The sequence below is a fragment of the Anguilla anguilla genome, chromosome 5 (assembly GCF_013347855.1).
Source record: "Anguilla anguilla isolate fAngAng1 chromosome 5, fAngAng1.pri, whole genome shotgun sequence".
In the NCBI taxonomy this organism is placed as follows: domain Eukaryota; kingdom Metazoa; phylum Chordata; class Actinopteri; order Anguilliformes; family Anguillidae; genus Anguilla; species Anguilla anguilla.
Window position 1 is genome coordinate 13,569,774 of NC_049205.1, and position 18,576 is coordinate 13,588,349.

The window sequence follows — 18,576 nt, forward strand, 5'->3', positions numbered from 1 at the left end:
TGAACTGCTGAAATTGCATTATCCTCAGAGAGAGTATTTGTGTGGCAGGCTGACATATTTTCTTCAATCTTTTATTTTCATTCATCTTGAAATCATTTATTTGAGCTATAAATATTCTGTAAATATCTTGTATACATATATTCGTATTGTCTGGTTTAGTGTGTTTGTTTTCATTCTGATTGAGAGGCCATTGGCTGTCTGAGAAAGTTCCTCATTCCTAAGGCCCAGGCATGGAAATAATGGCCTCGCTATCTGTTATATCTCTCTCTTAATACTCCTCCCATTGCTGTGTCTGAGGGACTAGCCAGCAGTCACCATTCTCTGGTGTCCAAGCTTAAAGTCAAGCCCTGAACTGGGAGTGAACTCTGTCCTGGCCTTTCCCATGATGCTCTATGGGGGTGGGGCAGAAATCTGCCTGCTAAAAGATAAAAGAGGAACACCCTGTAAGCCTGGTCCACTGGCGGATAAGACGTTTAAATGTGTGGAGCCTGTGCTAGAATGGGATTTTCTGCTTCCTTTTCTCTTCTTTAAACATCCTGTGGTATCTTCTGGCTCGTATTTCACTGAATGATGAATCAGCACACATTTGTCAGATTTTCACAGTTTAAAAGGGATTTGCACAGTTTCTGGTGTCAGTTACAGTGTGTTTATCGAGAGTGCCAGAATATATCCTGGCCTGTAATGAAGGAGATGGTTTAAGAGGTTTTATGTGTGCTATGGACACAAACACAAAGCAGATCTCTATTTGGGTCTGTCTCTCTCAGTGTTCAGCGGTGAGTTTGTCAGACAGGCTTTCATCCAAGTTTTCAGTGCCGGTCATGGTTTCCCTCCTCCTCTTCCACTTCCCGATTGGACGGCGGGCTCGCTCAAAAGCAGAGCTTTCATAAGAGGCCGAGGATGAAAAAACAAACCTGAGGGGCTGAATTCTTGTGCCTCTGGCCTCCCTCATTCCAGGGGCTGTTGCACGTGGCCGCCAGACAGCCTCCACCCTCTTACATCCCCAGGAGCTGCAGCTCTAAATGGACAGGGTTCATTCCCTGGTGTCAGAACATACAGGGGCTAGACATGTGAACCACTGGAGTACAGTCTTGTGCTATGAATCAGCCCTTTGCCGGTCTTCCTGAGGTGTGTTCACTGTGGTCAGGGCCCCGGCAGGCTGAGGTTGTACATTTCCTTCTGAATAAATAAACCGGATTTACACTGGAAAGGTCAGGAGTACACAGACTCTGTACATTATACTTATGCGTCTGTATTAATTATAATTTTCCCCTGGAGTGGTTATTGCTTCTATTTTCTTTGTCCCAGTTGGACCAAGCTAAAGCGTGGAGCTAACTGGGGACCCCCTTTGTACCAGCTGGAACCAAGCTAAAGCTTGAAGCTAACAGGGACCCCCTTTTTGTGCAGATGCAGGTGGAGGAAGATAAAGTGGAGGCTGTCCGTTTGCGATCGGTGGTGGTCGCCACCAAAACAAAAATGCCGATCGCGGAGGGCATCGTGGAGGTGAAGTACAAGGACGGCTGGGCCCAGATCTGTGACCTCGGCTGGACCCCCAAAAACTCCCGGGTCGTCTGTGGCCAAATGGGCTTCCCATTTGAGAGGAAGGTGAACAAGAACTTCTATAAGTAAGTGCCCGGCGCTGTGGTTCTGTGTGGCAAGGTTTTGTTGAAAAATGTTGTTTCCATTGCAGTGCCACACTAATGGAACTAGGCTCTGATCTTTTCCTCTCAGTATACACTGTCTGCATTAACTATGACTTTTTATTTGCTGTCATTGGTACTTCATGACAGCAAACAATTGTACATTAGTCTAATTTGGAGTAAAGCTGTAAAGTATTCGTAGCCGCTATGGTTAAAAGTGAAGTTGTGTCTCAGTATTTTAAAATATCTTTTTGAAGTCAAGGTTGAATGTACATGTGAGAATTAACAGCTGCTCATTGCTTCAATTGAGGTTGACACGTGATTGTGAATAATCTTATTTATTCAAAAATGTGACCCAAAGTTGGGATTTTGCCTCTGGTGTGTTATGAGATGAGATGAACCTACATGGGGCCTGCTTTGTTCTTGACCAGGACTGTTCCAGTACAAACATAGGGTGAAATATATTGGATCTTTGGTATACTGAATTGTTTTTCATCTATGGGTGCTGGGATTTGTAAGGTCAATGGAATCATGAACTCCAATATTGTTAGTATCTGCCCACCTCTCCTTCCCTTAAGTGGCTTTTGTCGCTTGTCAGGCCGCCATTGTAAATACGAATTTGTTCTTAATGACTTTCCTGGTGAAATAAAGGTGAAATAAAATAAAAATAAAATAAAAGTATCACACATCAAGACATTTTGGCTAAAATCCTGATATCTCCTAGGTTATATATGCATGGCAATGGAGGCATATGCTCTTGGTTTCAAGTCATGGGGGAAATATAATTATATTGTAACCTCATACAAAATTGTATATTATTTCAGCAAATTATAGTGGTGAAGATTCCATTTTTCACAGTGAGGGTACCTGCTCCTCGCCCTACAGATGGTTAAAAATTTAAATGTCCCCCGAAAATATATATATATATATATACTAGGCCTCCTATGTTTGGTCCCTCACAGAACTAGGCAAAAAGTAAAAGCATTATACTGAGGACACAGATCTTTGGTGTTCTAGAATTCTTAGCTTGTAAGGAAAGGCTTGTTTGAATATATCCTTGCTTCTGCATAGGAGATGCAAGGGAAAAGTTGGTGGGGCTCTGATGGAGAGGTTTCGTTTTTCAGACATTCCTCTCCTGAATCCTGTACAGTTAGCTGTATTTATCTTATAAATGTGTTTGCGCTGAAAAATACCACCTGCATTTATTTGTTTCTTTGCAGAGTCAGTGAAGAATAGAAAGCAACACTTGCATTTAGCTAAGTCAAAATGTGTGCAAAATGACTTATGGCTGAGTCCAGGGAATAGTCCATCTTCTTGGCAGACAAGTCATTTTCAGCTGTCTTTTAAAAATGGAAGAAGTATCCATTATGCCTGTCTGCAGACTCCAGATTGCCATGTTGGTGTTTTCGCACCATGTCGTGCAATCACACAGTTTTCTCATTTAATTAGAGGGATTTTGGCTCATTCATTTCAGTTTCCCTTTCTCGTAAGGCCCAGCTAAGGAAATGCCAAAAGTATGAGCTCAGACATAAAATGGACTATTTATGCATAAAAAAGTCCACATAGAATGTAACCTTTGGTATTAGCTCATTTATATTGTTTAAATTAAGTTGAATTTAGTTCCATATTTTTCTGTAAAGCCCTGACATATATTTTACATTTTAAAGTTCGAAAATGTCACACCTGCATTATAGACGTTTTTTTTTAATTGGCTTGCTGAATCTATGCATCTGAACCACAGAAAAAAAAGAAAAAAAAAACATTTATATATATGTATTAAGACAAACAGGTGCATAATCATGTGAAAAGTCCAAGTGAAATTAACTTTCTTGCCTCATGAAGTGACCTACTTCTGACTGTGGTGGGCCTTGAAATATGCTGCAGGGAAGTGGGGTGACTGTGTATGTTCCCTGTGGATGGATATATTTACTTTTGAATAAATAAATATGTGTCTTTCCTTCTGAAAGGTATGCTACAGTGAAATGCTTTTCATAAGAGTTGTCCTATGTGAGTTAACCCAGTTTTGAAACGTGCACCTTTTGCAGCTCTTACAGAAAACGTATTCCTTGGGCTGAAATTTTATTCACAGTTTATTAAAACTGGTTATATTGCCACTTGCTTTCTTAGTGAATAGGCATCAAATAGCTGAAAACAAACTTCCAGTTTTCTTTGCTTCATGCTTTTCTCTGTAAAAATAAGTGAGTGAATCAGAGTGTAATGGTCCAGTTTGGCTCTGCATGTTAGTGTGTGTGAAGGAGTCAGACATCTCCCTGCCATTGAACCCCAGAGATCTTTCCCATATGGGCCTGTGGGACCCATTCCAAAAATCAGGACTGGAGGATTCTGAACTTAAAACTTAAAGGTCTGAAACCAGAGCACTACAGTCTACACTATGTTTGCCTGGAATGTGTGTCTAAGTGTCTAACAAATGACACCTGTGCAGGACTTGAATGACTGCCCCACAAGCACATCTGTATTATGCATTGTCTGTATAAACAGTGGTCCAAAAATTATAATTCATCGGCATGTCTTCTGTGTCTACAATTGCACAGCGGAGTTGTCATTGAAATACAAACTGCAGATTTTAAGCAACCAAATGCCAATGTTTTTTATGATACCTGAAAATAATCTAACAGAAAGCAATTGATATCACATTAAATGTATTGTCAAATCTAGAAGTCAAGAGCAGACAGTCTGTCTACATGACAAAATTTTGTGTGGAAGCAGCTCTAAGTTTATGTCACTCCAATAGGCATCACATGTACATTATCAGAGAAATATGTATGTCAGAGTTTATTTAACTCTTTTTATAGTCAAAACATTCTCATTTATACAAACAAAATCCCATGCTAAGACATACTTGGCTATCAAATCAAATACAGTCTGCACACATGGTTAGCTGGATTTGAAGCTATGCCAACTGAATATGTTCTGGTCAGTATTATTGCAAATATATTATCAGTAATGACGCTGCTGCACTGACGCAATGTAATGGATCTCACCAATGTGGTGAGATCATTTCATGTGTTAATCTAAAACAGATGCAGCTTAAAGAGTTGAAGCATCATGTGCCCTGAAGCAGCAAACTCACAGTGGCTCTCTGTTTGGCATTGTGGAGAGCACTTCACAAGGCAGCCTTCACGGCCCCTCTCAGTGGACGCGGTGTTTGTACAGGTGCTAAATCTCCGGATTTTGCCCACCTGTTCAGTGTACAAAACAGTTGTTAATGTGGGAACTGCACCAAACTGAATGTCCGGTTGATAATGGTCACAGCATGGCAGGGAATGCTCAGCTCATTTTGAGTATTTTTAATTCCATGTGTGCTACTCAATTGAAAATTAAATAGGAACTGTGATTGAAATGTAATTTGACTACAAACAGTGACTTAGAAATAGCAAGCGTGCATTGGATGTCCTCTGCTGCAGTGAAATATGAATCATGTGACAAGTGTCAATCAATTCAGATACCATTTTTTAATGCCTTTTTTTCTAAAATTGGATGAACAAAATCTGGTGACTTGCCTCCTTTTGGTGGCAACTACCATCAAGGTTGCTGAGGTAGTGTACAACGGAATAACTGAATGGAAAGAGATTCAGAAAGTGAACTGCCGTATTTTGGGAGTGCAGAAGAAAAAATTTGCTTGAGGAACATGAATAGGAATTAAAGCACTGGTCTATTCCCAAATGTGAGCTTCTCACTGACCATGCTACTACACGTGGCAGGGCACTCCATAACTCCTGCTTTGAGGGTGTTATCTGTAGTACTCGTGCCATTGGTTAACACCCGTGTGAGGGAAACTAGTATGTTTTCTCACAGTGGGTTGTGAAGATCTTGGTGCACTGGCAGGGTGAATGTTCCCAAAGTTGACTTGCAGTTCAAAGTGGCATCTAGTAGGTAGAGGTCAAGAGACCTGTGGGTGAAACAAGAGGAATCTTGGCTGTAGTCATTCCGACTTAACAAATAGATCTGTGCAGTAGTGTTTACATGTAAGCATATTCTGTTTCCTTGAACAAAGCTTGTACACACACATATATATATATATATATATATATATATATATATATATATATATATATATATATATATATATATATATATATATACAGTACAGGCCAAAAGTATTAGGCCACCTGTGTAAAAAAATAAAAATAAATCTTAGGTAGAGAAGAATTCAATTAATATATAAGCATATTTATTGAATAACAAACAAAAGTATAAACTTTTTTTTTTTTCAATTTTGACGTACGGTAACACAAACACAAAGAGATAACACACAAGAAAAAGGCATTAGGCTTTGATGTGCAGGGCCAAGTAAACATATTGTGGCAAGGTTATTCCTTGTGCCAAATTGCAAAGAAGCTTAAGATTTCCAGGTGCAGTACACACTCAAAAGGGTCTTGTGTGGAAAGTGATTGCTTGCAATTGCATCCAGGTACAATGTTCTTGAAGGTCTTTGACATTGTGTATGTTGACTGTACTCTGCTGTAGGTAGGCCTCCTACTCTACATGGTTGTTAAATTTCACTCTAATCATCATTACATTCATTTACATGGGCTGAATGCTGGAATGGAAATGTTATACTACCAATTTTTTTAGTACAAAACAAATTGAAAAATCATTTGTTCATAATTCCTGATGCAAACATTGCTCATATCCCTGCTAGTTTTAAACTGATTTTTAAAGAGGTCCTGAAGAACCTTTTGGCACATCTGTGGTACTTTCTCCCTGAAGCAGTGGTCTCAAACTTGTTGCCATGGAGGGCCGTATGTATGCAGGTTTTCATTCCAACCAATTAATGCTGCCTTAATTGAGTCCAATTACTCATTCAGCCATATGCATTTAACTGCATTGAAGCACAGAATATATGCAAGTTTTTATTTAGACAATGCAAATAACACATTTCAGTTTCTAATGCATTATGTGCAGACCTACAGCCCTAATTCAGCAAATAATTGAACTAAATATATATAGTCAAGATCTGAGGCTGGAATAAAAAACAGCATACACACGTCCCTCCATGGCACCGCGTTTGAGACCACTGCCTTAAAGGAATGACTTTGTAATGGGATAAATGAAAATAATTGGCTGGCACAGAATTTTAAGTCTAAATATTATCTTTTATAAAAACACTTGAATAAAACACTTCAATAAAACCACTGACTGGGAAGCACATTTGGGGAAAAAAGCACCATTGTTTCAGTTAAGTCTGTGCTATTCTGGCCACCTGTGGTACCATAGCAACCCTGCAACATGCCGATTTTGTTTACTGCAATTCTTGGTGTTCCAGAGTTCGGTGAACTCAGCGAGAGCTTATAAACAGACATTTAGCAAAACTTACAGAAAAGCCACAATCCCCATGTCTGGCCACTTTTTCAGTTTTATCTCTGTGTGCACATGGTTCCAGATATCCTCCCCCCTTCCTAAGGTTTCCTGGCTGAAAACTCACAGTAAAAAAATAGTGACTGTGCTAGGACCACTGAAAGAACCTGCACAGAGGGGAAGCGGATTAATATTCAGGGCCTAAGCAATTGATGCAGCTACACTGACTGTTCAAGCTACAAGAAGCAATTCTTAAAAAATATTAAGGTTTTATGCCTTTGTTCATTAAGATCTATCCATAGGCAACAGAATAAGCATTTACGTATTTACATAAGCAACAACATTTACTGCAGGTGTACATAGCCACTTACTGTTCTCTGGCTAAAATTGAGCTCTCATCTTTGATGCCTGGAACAGAAATGACCACTGTTTCTGTTGCCAAACATGGAATTTTGTTTTGAACAGGCATCCTCAGCATTGGATGTGGAAAAAACAGCAACAGTGTACAAATATTTTTATTTCCTCTCAGCTTTTGTGTCAAAAGTCAAAAGCTGCCAAAACGTACACCACAGTGGTTCAAAGTATTTCCACAGGGTCTTATAAATGATAGCAGTTTGAGGAATTTTTATTGTTTCAGCTGGTTTGTCCTTTAAATTTTACTCATTGTAATGACTGGTTTTATGGCTTTCTAGGAATTATCCAGAGCCAAAATGTTTATTAAAGTCGTAAGGTGTATTACTGAAAATTCCCTCATTAACCACCCCCTACCACCCTCAGTTATAGCTACACAACATGATATTTCTCAGTTTATGATTACTGCTTTCTAGAGATGTCCTGAAATGCCCTTCTGCATTTTCATAACTAAGAGCGTTTAAAAAGAAAAGCATGCTGTATACAGTTAAGTGCTGCACTGGTGATGTGCTCCTATTGTATTGATGGCACCAAACATCTCAATAACTGAGCTAATATTAAACATAAAATGTATTTGTGTTTAGTTTTTCATACAAGGATACTAGCAGGTCAAAGTAATTTACTGTAGAAAACAGATGATGCTTTAGAAAAACAATGGCGGAATATGCTGCTATAGCCCTGCTTCAAGGTTTGATACGTTGGTGCATTCATAGGTGCCCTTTTGCAAACAACCATTGTAAACAGCTGTCATTTTAGCATTTGTGATGTTTTTGCCCACAGAACCACCACTTGATACTTTTTGTCAGTCAAATCAAATCTAGAAAGAAATACTCCTTGCTGAAAACTGGTGGCTGAAAACTAGCAGTCATGGCAGTATGATAGCACTGATGTAGCCTCCCAGAGGCATTCTGTCTGTCCTGTGATGTGTGAATATAGTAAGTGAGGGTTCTGCCCTGAAAACTACTTCCCTTGTGTCTCCTCCTGGCTTGATTTTCTTAGCAGAACACATTCCTCTCTGCTGCTGACCCTTTTTTTTAGAAGTGCTGCAGTTATGTTATTCTTTCTTGACCGCAGCCGCCACGTGGTTGGGCCCAACTGCTCGGGAGCTCTGCTGGTAATGAAGTGGCTCGTTTCCGTCCTGCTGTAATTGTGATTGACAGTGCGTTGCGATGGACTGCAAAATTCACCCTCTGAAGAATTTTGACATTGTTGAAATAGTCGATTTGCCCGACTCTAGTAATGCTTAGAGGCTTCTTCAAATTCATGGAGAATCACACAGAATTATTGATGTTGAACGGTGCTTCACTACAGAAATGTCAAAACTCAGGGACCTGAGGATATTAAGCAAATTGTTCCCTGCTTCAGTAACTTTTAAACCTCAACTCTTAACACTGAAACCCCTGTCAGCTCTGAACAGCTGATCAATATGATCATTGATAATTGATTTTCACTCTGCAAACAGCCAGCTGAGCCATTATGGCTAGTGAGCTGGAGATCTTTGCAGTTTGTGTGATGTCACAGGCAGCTTATGGGCACAGTTGCCCACGGAACAATTTGTTCTGAGTTGTGCTGGGCTTGAGTTGATCTGGGCTTAAAATTGTCATTTAAAATGTACATTTTACATCTGAATCTGAAGACACTCATGACTATGTATATCTTTGCTAAAACCTAAGGATGTAATAAAATCTGTACATTACTTTATTATCTGTATTGAACGTAAGAAAATGATTGGATGTTTTAATTACGCAATATTTTTATTTCAGTGGAATTTATATTTTGTTCATGTTGAATCAGACATATTTCAGTTATGGAAATGGCCCTTGCATGTTTTTGTATCTAGCAGAAATATTTCTCATTCTATATCATGTTGTCAGGTTTTTTGTTTTACTCATTGCATGCTAATGTGGATTTTTGTGTTGTTGCGCAGTGTAGTTGCAAAACTAATGTCTTTTTTCAAAGCCCATCGCTGCGGTGTGCATTGTAGGCTTACATGGTCTGTCTGCTTCACTCTTGCAGACGAAATAAAAGAGCAACAGGGCCAAAACTCAAGGGTAACGGTTCAGCTGGATCCAGGTATATTCTGAGGTGGGAAACCACAGCTGTTTCCCCACTAGATAATATATGTGTGTGTTTATATGTCTTTTTCCTGTAGTCTAGGAAAAAGAAAAACAAACTAACATGTCTCCTAATATAGTATACGGTCCCCTTTTCACTAGAATTTGTGCAGATCTTGCGTAGTGGATCTGAGGATGTCAAGCTGTTATTCAGAAACCTCAGAATGGTAACTCAATGCATTTGAAGGCCTCAAGCTGCAAGCAGTAAAGCTTTTATTTGGTGACCATTTAAAATATGGTGTCAGACAGTAAATTATAATTCATCCATGTGCTTGCCTTTGCATTTATATGTTCATTATTGAACATTTGCTAAGCAAAATTGATGATAGAAGCATTTGAAACTGATGTTTACCATCATTGGTGAGCAGGTATTGGAGTTTCCTTTGACCCTCGTTAGATGAATGAGGAGATATGGTCTGAGGCTATGAACCTGACTGAGCTGCTGAGCCCTCAGGGCATTGGGAGTCCATGTGTGGTTTGACCTGATGTTGTCCATGATGTACGGAGCAACAGTGGAAAAATTAACACACACTACATATTTGTTTATACAAAATAATGTGTCATACCCACAGTTCCACTTCCTGGAATGAAAAGCCTCAGGATTGGCCATAAAAGATGCAGTTTTTGTTGTTCCATGCGGTACATTTTGGCAATGTGTAATATCTTTACCTATACCATAATACGCTGTGAGCACACTTCAGAACACTTCAGCACACTTGTTTTCACAGAGTATTGCTGGGATGTTTGGCAGGCTATGTGAAATTCACAGCACCTTCCAAATAATTTAATTTGCTGTTTTTTAACATAAATGTTGGATGGCAGCTTAATCTTAAAATACAAGATATATATTATCAGTTGTACCATTTTATTTAGGTGTACCTGTTAATTCATGCCACATCATGGTAGAAACAACCTTGCAGCAAAAAACGAATATTCCATATTCATTTCAGACCTTTAATATGATCAGTCCTCAGAGAACCAATGCTTCAATTTTCTGTTGGAAGCAGTTGCATCATTAATTGATTAATTGATGCATCTGATGCCTGAAATTACTAAAAAAGTCCTAAATGTTAAACATGATCAGTTTATCACAGAAAGATTGTAAGATACATTAGACTGACAATTTTTTTCTTTCTTTTGAAAAAGAGTTGAGTGAACCATGAACTTTAACAATTAACTAACACTAACAAAGGCCTTGTACATTCTAGTTGGTGTGGATATGTTTAAATATGCTTTACTTTCATTGTGGAGGAAATAAAATTGGAATTTTAAATGTTGTTGAAGTTATTAATAAAATGTAATAGGGTTATGTAAAACATTATACTTCAAGTAATTGGCAAGGATTCCTGCAATCTGTTATAATCCTTAACAAACATTACAATGCAGTGTAATTAAAGCACAGCTCCCAGATACGTGTCTGCAGTATGTCCATTGCTGTCCTGCAAAAGGCCTGCTTGAAAGACAGTCGTAGAGCAGGCAAAAAGTAAATTGCAACAACTTCTTTCCGGCTGGTAAGTAATTGTGTCACCCTACATTTGGATCGCTAATGAATGTTTACCTTGCAGGCAGAAACCCATCCCCAAACCTAAACTTAGCCCTAGGTCTCCACTGAACAACTCGTGGGGAGGAAAAAGGTAATCTGGGGAAAGATCGGGAGGACTGGTTCGCCCCCAGGGAGCCAATTGGAATATTTCTGCCAGCAGCTTAATGCTTTCTTTTCCCTGAACTCTGACCCTTCCCATAATCCTTGCTCTTTCCCTGGTGCTGCTAAGTAAGATTGAAATGCATTAAACTGATAGTTCTCCTGCAGAAGCAGGGCTACATTACTTCATTAACTTAAATAATTGCGGGCAACTTGTCCTTAGTTATACAGACCAATCTATGTCCATCTATTTGGTTTTGTGCAGTAGAGCGTACTAATTTCCTGCAGTTTGTGAGTTGTGATAGTGAATGTAAGCTCCTAAAAGGAATGCAGAAATAGTGGCTACTGTAGACGCTGATGTAATTTAAGGTCATCTGTCACACCACCTATCATTTACTTATGATTAAATAGTTCTGACTACATAAAAATACCTGAAAATTCATAGTTGCGTGTGTGTGCGCATGTGCATGTGTGTCATTGTGTGTGCATTGTATAGTTTCCTTAAAATATCTGTAAAGCAATTAAGATGTGATGTTTTTCTTCTGGAAATGACCATCTGACATCAGAATCTGTGTAGGTTACTCTAATGCCAATCAATTATCTTCAGTAACTATATACTCCACTTATTAAAATAAATTTCAGTTTTAACTATGAGCTTTTAAATAAATATTACTTCAGTGATTTAGATTAGATGATTAGCATGAGGGGCTTTCTTTTTTGAGATCCAGTGTGTGGACGTAGATGTTCTGATTAGATGAATTATGACTGATAATGCCATGCTATTTAATGTGTTCTATGCTGATGTTTCTGACGTTGAGTCTGGTCGTCTTAACAATGTAGGCTTGTTTGGGGCCGGTTCTCATTCCGATCACTTTGAGATAAAGGCAGCTTTGATGGGTGGGTGTAGACATACTGGAATGTATGATTGGGGGGACATCAGAAGTGCTCTGGCTTCCAGGAATTACTGGAATCCACCTCTAGGATTCCAGTGCCTGAAAGTGAACAGTGCTGCCATTGAACTCAATGTGACATACATATGCCAATATTGATGTTTTGATGGAAAAATTGCCTACAATACAGTGTGTAAATATACACTGTATATAAACATTATTCATGACGCAAGTCCAAGAATAAGGATCAGTTTTTGAGCAATGTGACCTCATTCTTCTCGCAGAGAACCTGAAATAAATATTCAAATGTGAAATTTTGATCTTCAATAAGCATACAGAATGTGTTGCACAGTGAAGATGAGGCCTTTAATGAATGCTGATCTGAGATCTTCCCCTGCTGATCTCAGTTGTGCTTTAATTGTGCCTCCATTGCAAAGGCTGGCCTGAGATCTGTCCTGTAATGGCTTATCTGAGATCTGTCGCTGAGAGAAATTCACCGTGAAGTCTCCTCCCCCTCTCAGGCTGTTTACAGGGAGGCAGAAGAACTTCTATCGAATCTACTCGGTGGCCTGCCTAGGGACAGAGGGCCACCTGTCTGCCTGCCCCCTGCAGTTCAGCAAGGGGAACGCCAGTGCCCCCTGTCGGGGAGGCATGCCGGCTGTGGTCAGCTGTGTGCCTGGACCACTCTATTCGCATGTGAACAGCCGGAAGAAGAAGCTGAAAATATCGGTAATGCTAATTTAATGACCTGCTCTTGAATCTAGATGGTCTCAGTGGACATTTGTGGCAAAATATTATTTCATGGGCCCTCATTTGGTGCAACACCTGCCATTAAATGGTCCCACACTGCTTGCACTTTTTTCCACCCTTTCTCGGCAGTCGCTACCAGCTTTTAAAGTCTGACTTATAGGTTCTGCTGTGTGATGATGAAAAATGTGGATGGTTTTTGATAGGGCTGTATTGCAGTGTTTCACGGTGCTCAACCTGTGAAGTGCAGGTGACTAAAGCCTTCTGTGACCTGTCTGTTCCTTGCAGAGCACCGTAAGGCTGAAGGGGGGAGCTAAGATCGGGGAAGGGCGTGTGGAGGTGCTGAAGAACAACGAGTGGGGGACGGTGTGCGACGACCGCTGGAACCTACAGGCGGCCAGCGTGGTGTGCAGGGAGCTGGGCTTCGGCAGTGCCAAGGAGGCGCTGCTGGGGGCCCGCATGGGGCAAAGTGAGCACCCCAAAACACCCATAACTGAGAAAAAACAAGCATTAGCTTAAAGAGGCCATTTTGTTATCATACAAAGAGGCTGATGAGGGGTAAGGCTGGGTATGCAGCTATGTGTTAAGCTGCAGGAAAGCCAGTAAAGCTTATGTTTTACTGCAGGCTGCTACAGATACATCACTACTAAAGATACAGCATTAAAACCATTGGGTCAGACCGGGACACATCATCCAGTGCTAGGTGCATCTGGTTCACTGCTCAGCAAACCTTCATTCGGCCCCAGATTTTGACACCTGGCCTCAAACGGCAGTTCTGCACAGCTGACCAGTAGCACAGCTGACTCTAGTGCCAAGGTGCCACATTCCTGCTGGCCGCTGATGCTCGAAGACTTCCTCTTACCAATTAACAAGTATTGCTGAGCTTGAAAATGTAATTACAAGGGATTTGGCTTCTGATCAGCTCCAGTGTTTGAAAGTGGGTTGTTGTTTGTTTTGCAGACCTTTGGACAGAAATGCCTTCTTTCTGTTTGTTGGATTTTTAGAATTAAAAAAGAGATTAATACAATCTGACTGTGACTGACTATTTTTCAGTCAAGTTTGGCAGGTTTATCTGAGAGAGCCAGCGCTTTTGATATGGCATTCACATCGTTATTACTGCCTGCCATGTGGTGATACGGCTACATTTATTGAAGTAATTGCCTAAATGACCATGTTCTGTTCCATAGTTTTCCCACAATCTTTGCCCATATGAGATTGCTTGATCCAGCAGCAGTGCCTTTCTTTTTATCTTTTTTATAACACTGTGTAATACATGGAAATCACGCTTTTTATATTGCAACTAAATAGCCATGGCTAATGTGTGCCTTTCATGAAATAATAAAGAAAATGTCTTTAGAGCCTTTGTGGCTATCTATGTGCATGGAAATGTTACACAGTAGAAACCCAGAACTCCCTAAAGGTCAACACTTTCTGTGGTTCAGTGCAAGCACGAGGCTTTGAATAGAACATTGGTTTGGAACGTGGCCAGCGTATGACATAATAGAGAAGTCTTGTGCTCCGCGTGGAAAAAGAAGTGAGCTAGCAGTGTGGTGAAGGTGCTGTGGGGTACTGGAGCTAACTAGAGAAGCTAAGCTGTACACTGACAGATATTGCGTCCTGTAGAGCGTTCTGGAAGAGAAGGAGAAGTGTAGAAAAAAAGTAATCTGCTGTGGGTGTGCAGGAGGGGGCCGCGAAGAGAAAACGTGCGGAAGCGCACGCACGGTGAGTCAGCTGGGTGGAATGGAGTAGCGAACGACGCCGGTGCCAGCTGACGGGTCTGAAATAGGCAGCGGGGTCACATCGCGTGGGATGCAGTGCGGTTGTGTCATCGTCTGGGAGTGCCTGAGCAAACGCAGTCTCTCTGCCTCTCTCTCTCCTGTGTGTCTGTGGAATAAATAATACTGAGCAATACAAGTGCGGCCGGAAGGCAACAACCTGAAAAGCATTTGTTCCTCAGATTTCCATTACCAAGTCAGTCTCAGTACCCATGTCTTTTCTCTGAGTAAATACACAACAGAACAGATTCAGTTAGTGTTTCTGTTAAGCCTCCATCATTTTTTGAAATGTCCTAACCCTAACCCTAGACCTGGACAACACGTCAAGCATCCCTGCCATTTTTCAGAGGCATTCTTTAATTATTAATTACTCTTTCTCCCTTCAGGGGGAGTTGATGAGTTGTTTTTTCTCTTATTGTGGAATACTGGGCAGTTTGTGATCATGGATGTCTGAGGCAGATGGTGAAAACTGTGAATGCTGAGAGACCATTTTACACGGTGCTGCTGTATTAATTTAAAAAAAAAAAACTATGAATAAAATCCAGAATCCAGATGTAGCTATTTATAATATCTGACTATAAAATTTGACTAATGCATACATGCCAGTTTGAAATAAGGCCAATAAGTCTGCAGTGTTTGGGTTGTGAAGAGGATTGGTATTTTGGCTCATTCCCTGCTTTGCTTGGGGATGGACGGTAATCACACAGACAGGTGAAGCAGTACCATTGGTACGCCTGTTAATCTGCTGTTACCACGGCGTCTGCAGGCATGGGACCCGTCCACCTGAACGAAGTCCAGTGCAGCGGGCTGGAGCGGACCATCTGGAGCTGCCGCTACAAGAACGTCACGTCGGAGACGTGCAAGCACGAGAAGGACGCCGCCCTGAGGTGCAACGTGCCCTACATGGCCTACGAGAACACGGTCAGAAGCTCCGCCCTCTTGTGTGCATTGCGCCCCCTGTGTACGGCCACTCCATCGCATGAAACATTCTGTCAAAGCTGTTTTTAGCATGGATGTTTCTAATATATCAAACATATCGAGTATCGAGTAAGTGTGCCTGCCATAGTCATCTCAGGGTTGGCCTCTTCATAAATAATGCTTGCATGTCATTCATTAGACAACATGCTTATCCTCAGTGTATGGTAATCATTATTTATTGATCAAAGGTGTAAATTTTATTGTTCTAAGTTATTGAAATGTTATGTGCTGTGTCCTTTATTACTGGAAATGATGGTGTAGTGCCCGCCTGCTAATTTGAAAATAATTGAATCAAAGCTTTATTAGTTTAATACTGTGGTGAACATGTCTTTCGCTGAACAACTTATCATTTTGTGGCACTCTTTTTTCAGTCTTTACAAAGTGGATGCAAATGTTTTATTTATCATAGTGAGGAATGTCAAATACACAACTGATGCATAAATATACTTATTTCCTGATCTGAGAATGGATTGGCAAAGACATTAGTTCAGATCAGTTCATTGTGACCAAACAAATTAATGCAGTACATACAAAAATCTTTTATCTGACCATTGTAGGCATTGGCAGGCCATTTATGCATAGACCTTCCCAGGACAGCCATTTTCATTGGTTTTTCTCATGTGATTTGTTGCATCTTATTTCCTGGTGCAGCTAACGTCAAACACATGCCACCAAATAGGATAGAGGGCATAACAACTCCTCACTAAGACCTCACATAACAGAAAATACAGGAAGTGACATCACATGAAACCAATGGATTACAGTGTTTGGAAATGGTCAGTGGATGTGTGGTAAATGGGGTGCCAGTGCTTGTTTCAGTGGCTTTGCTTAGTGTGCTGATGTTGAGTCAAAATCATATTTGAATTTGCAAACAATGAGAAGGCAGTTCTGTTTAAAAGAACAGCACACTGTAATGGCAGTGTGCCTTTAAACCTGAGGGTATGCATACGGTAAGTTGCATACCCACCACCGCTGTTCAATTTCAAATGAGAATGCTGACTCACTTATTGATAGTCCCACAAGCTGCAGAAATTTGAAAAAATCAATACATGTATATAAACTAATTTTCAGTCCTCAGATAAAAGTCAAATGAATGTTCATTTGCTACGAGCAGAGTACCTGCGCCATGTGCCACCAATTGTACATAAATATACAGGGTTACAAATGTCTCTCGTCAGTATATCAGTGCCCGCAATTGAGTTAAAGTAGAGCTTTCTGCTCATTTACATGCTTCAGAAACTCTGATTCCCAACATGCCTTGCTACTGAGCTAAGATGTATCTGATTGGGCTAAAAAAAAGAAAGCCTGTGCTGGATACGGCTATGCAGGCTATGTTGGAATCTGAGGCTACTGAGTTTCTGCCCTGCTCTGCCCCTGCGCCAAACACCCCCTTGCCCCACAGATCCGCATCACCGGCGGGCGCACCCGCTACGAGGGTCGCGTGGAGGTGGCGACCACCAACGAGAACGGGACGCAGGGCTGGGGTCTGATCTGCGGAGAGGGCTGGAGCACGCGGGAGGCCATGGTGGTCTGCAGGCAGCTGGGGCTGGGCTACGCTAACCACGGCCTGCAAGTAGGTGGCCCCCCAAGTCGGTGGGCTGTAGGCACAACTCCCTTTGATGCTAACTGCTTAACTAACCCTGCGCAAGCCAGCTATAACGCTCACATAGGTTACACTGCAAGAGCCAGTCTGCATGAGACGGTTTTTGGATTCACCAGATTCAGATGTTTCACTTGGAGTGTAGTCTCATGTGTTTCAGAACCTTGATGATAAAATCCTTCCTCACAAAATCGTCTTTTTTACCGACCTCAATTCACTGTATGAGATCTCTTCTTTCGGAGGACAGTCCACCATCTTGGGCCTTGGTGACTATTTGACTGCCATGAGCCATGCAGTTGATTCTGGTGAATGACAAAACCCTAATGGCAGGGTCTGGTCTTGACCACAGACTATTTTTACATACAGGGTGTGGACTCAATGTGGTCCTCGTAGCACAGTTTTAAGAAAGGGTGCTCAGGGCACAGACTCGCGGTCCAAGCATGCTGACGTCCCGTAGGGCTTTTCTGCAGATCCGGATCGTCGGGGGACGGACGATGCGTGAGGGTCGGGTAGAGGTTAAGATTGGGTCCAAGTGGGGCACTGTGTGCAGTGATGGATGGACCACAAAGGAGGCCATGGTGGCCTGCCGACAGCTAGGCCTGGGGTACTCCATGCATGCCATCACTGTGAGTAAGACTCTGGGAGAGAGAGGGAGGGTGCTTCTGCATACCATGAACACACACACATACCAACGTACAGGCACACACCAATATTGAGATTCTTTTTTGTTCTGGAGTTTTTTATTTTAATTTTCCAAGTACTAAATACTGATCACTGCAAGAAAAGATCAGGTGGACTTCATCCCACAGCAAACTTATTCTCTCTACCTTTTGAAATTTTAATGAGAGAAATGTTCCCCTTTTGTGGATTGACATTAAGTTGATTTTGTTGTTTTTTTTATTTTTTAAATTTAAAATAGCTGTGTACACAACCCCTTTTAAAGCTTATGGAGTCTTTCAGAGGAAATGTTTTCCACAGCTTGCCAGAGCATGATTTACAGCCAGATCAAATATACCGGCAACTATGATCTCATCATTTCCTTGGAGCACAGCTGCGGTTTTGTTTTATCCAGAGGAAATCTTTTCCGGAAAAAGAGGCTGGATAGCATTCACAGTTCTGTCTGTCTGCACAGAGTTCCAAGTTTATTTAATGTCAGCCACTGGGTCCAGTTGTTTCCACTCATTTTGAATGTTTAATCTCCGTAGACATGTAATTGGTAGTTAACAATTCCCAAGTCAGATATTATAATTCCATATTTTGCAAATATTTTGCAGTTGATCACTGTTTTCTTTTGTCTTTATCAGTGGCACACATTTCAGATTTTGTTTCCTAGGTAATGGAGATCATTTTATTGCCATGAATGTGGCAATTGTGGAGCTTGATTTTTCAGTATCAAGGACCTGCCAGTTGCAAATTTGCATACTGTTGCATTGGCTATCTCATGAGTGTTAATGGAGTTTCAT

At 41.0% G+C, this 18,576-nt stretch overlaps 1 protein-coding gene across 6 annotated transcripts in view; it reads left to right on the forward strand.

Annotated features, from left to right (window-relative positions):
- The window catches only part of loxl3b (lysyl oxidase-like 3b), a 29,677-nt gene that overhangs the window by 5,960 nt on the left and 5,141 nt on the right, over window positions 1-18,576 (forward strand). The window contains exons 4-11 of one of the 6 annotated variants that reach the window (XM_035418371.1): window positions 1,405-1,622; window positions 9,384-9,440; window positions 11,047-11,115; window positions 12,535-12,742; window positions 13,049-13,229; window positions 15,302-15,456; window positions 16,916-17,086; window positions 17,584-17,739. In XM_035418371.1, coding sequence (XP_035274262.1) covers window positions 1,405-1,622; window positions 9,384-9,440; window positions 11,047-11,115; window positions 12,535-12,742; window positions 13,049-13,229; window positions 15,302-15,456; window positions 16,916-17,086; window positions 17,584-17,739 — 1,215 coding nt within the window. Of the gene's footprint in view, window positions 1-1,404; window positions 1,623-9,383; window positions 9,453-11,046; window positions 11,116-12,534; window positions 12,743-13,048; window positions 13,230-15,301; window positions 15,457-16,915; window positions 17,087-17,583; window positions 17,740-18,576 lie in introns of those variants that run through there. The other 5 variants (XM_035418366.1, XM_035418367.1, XM_035418368.1 and 2 more) reach the window with 5 other exon arrangements.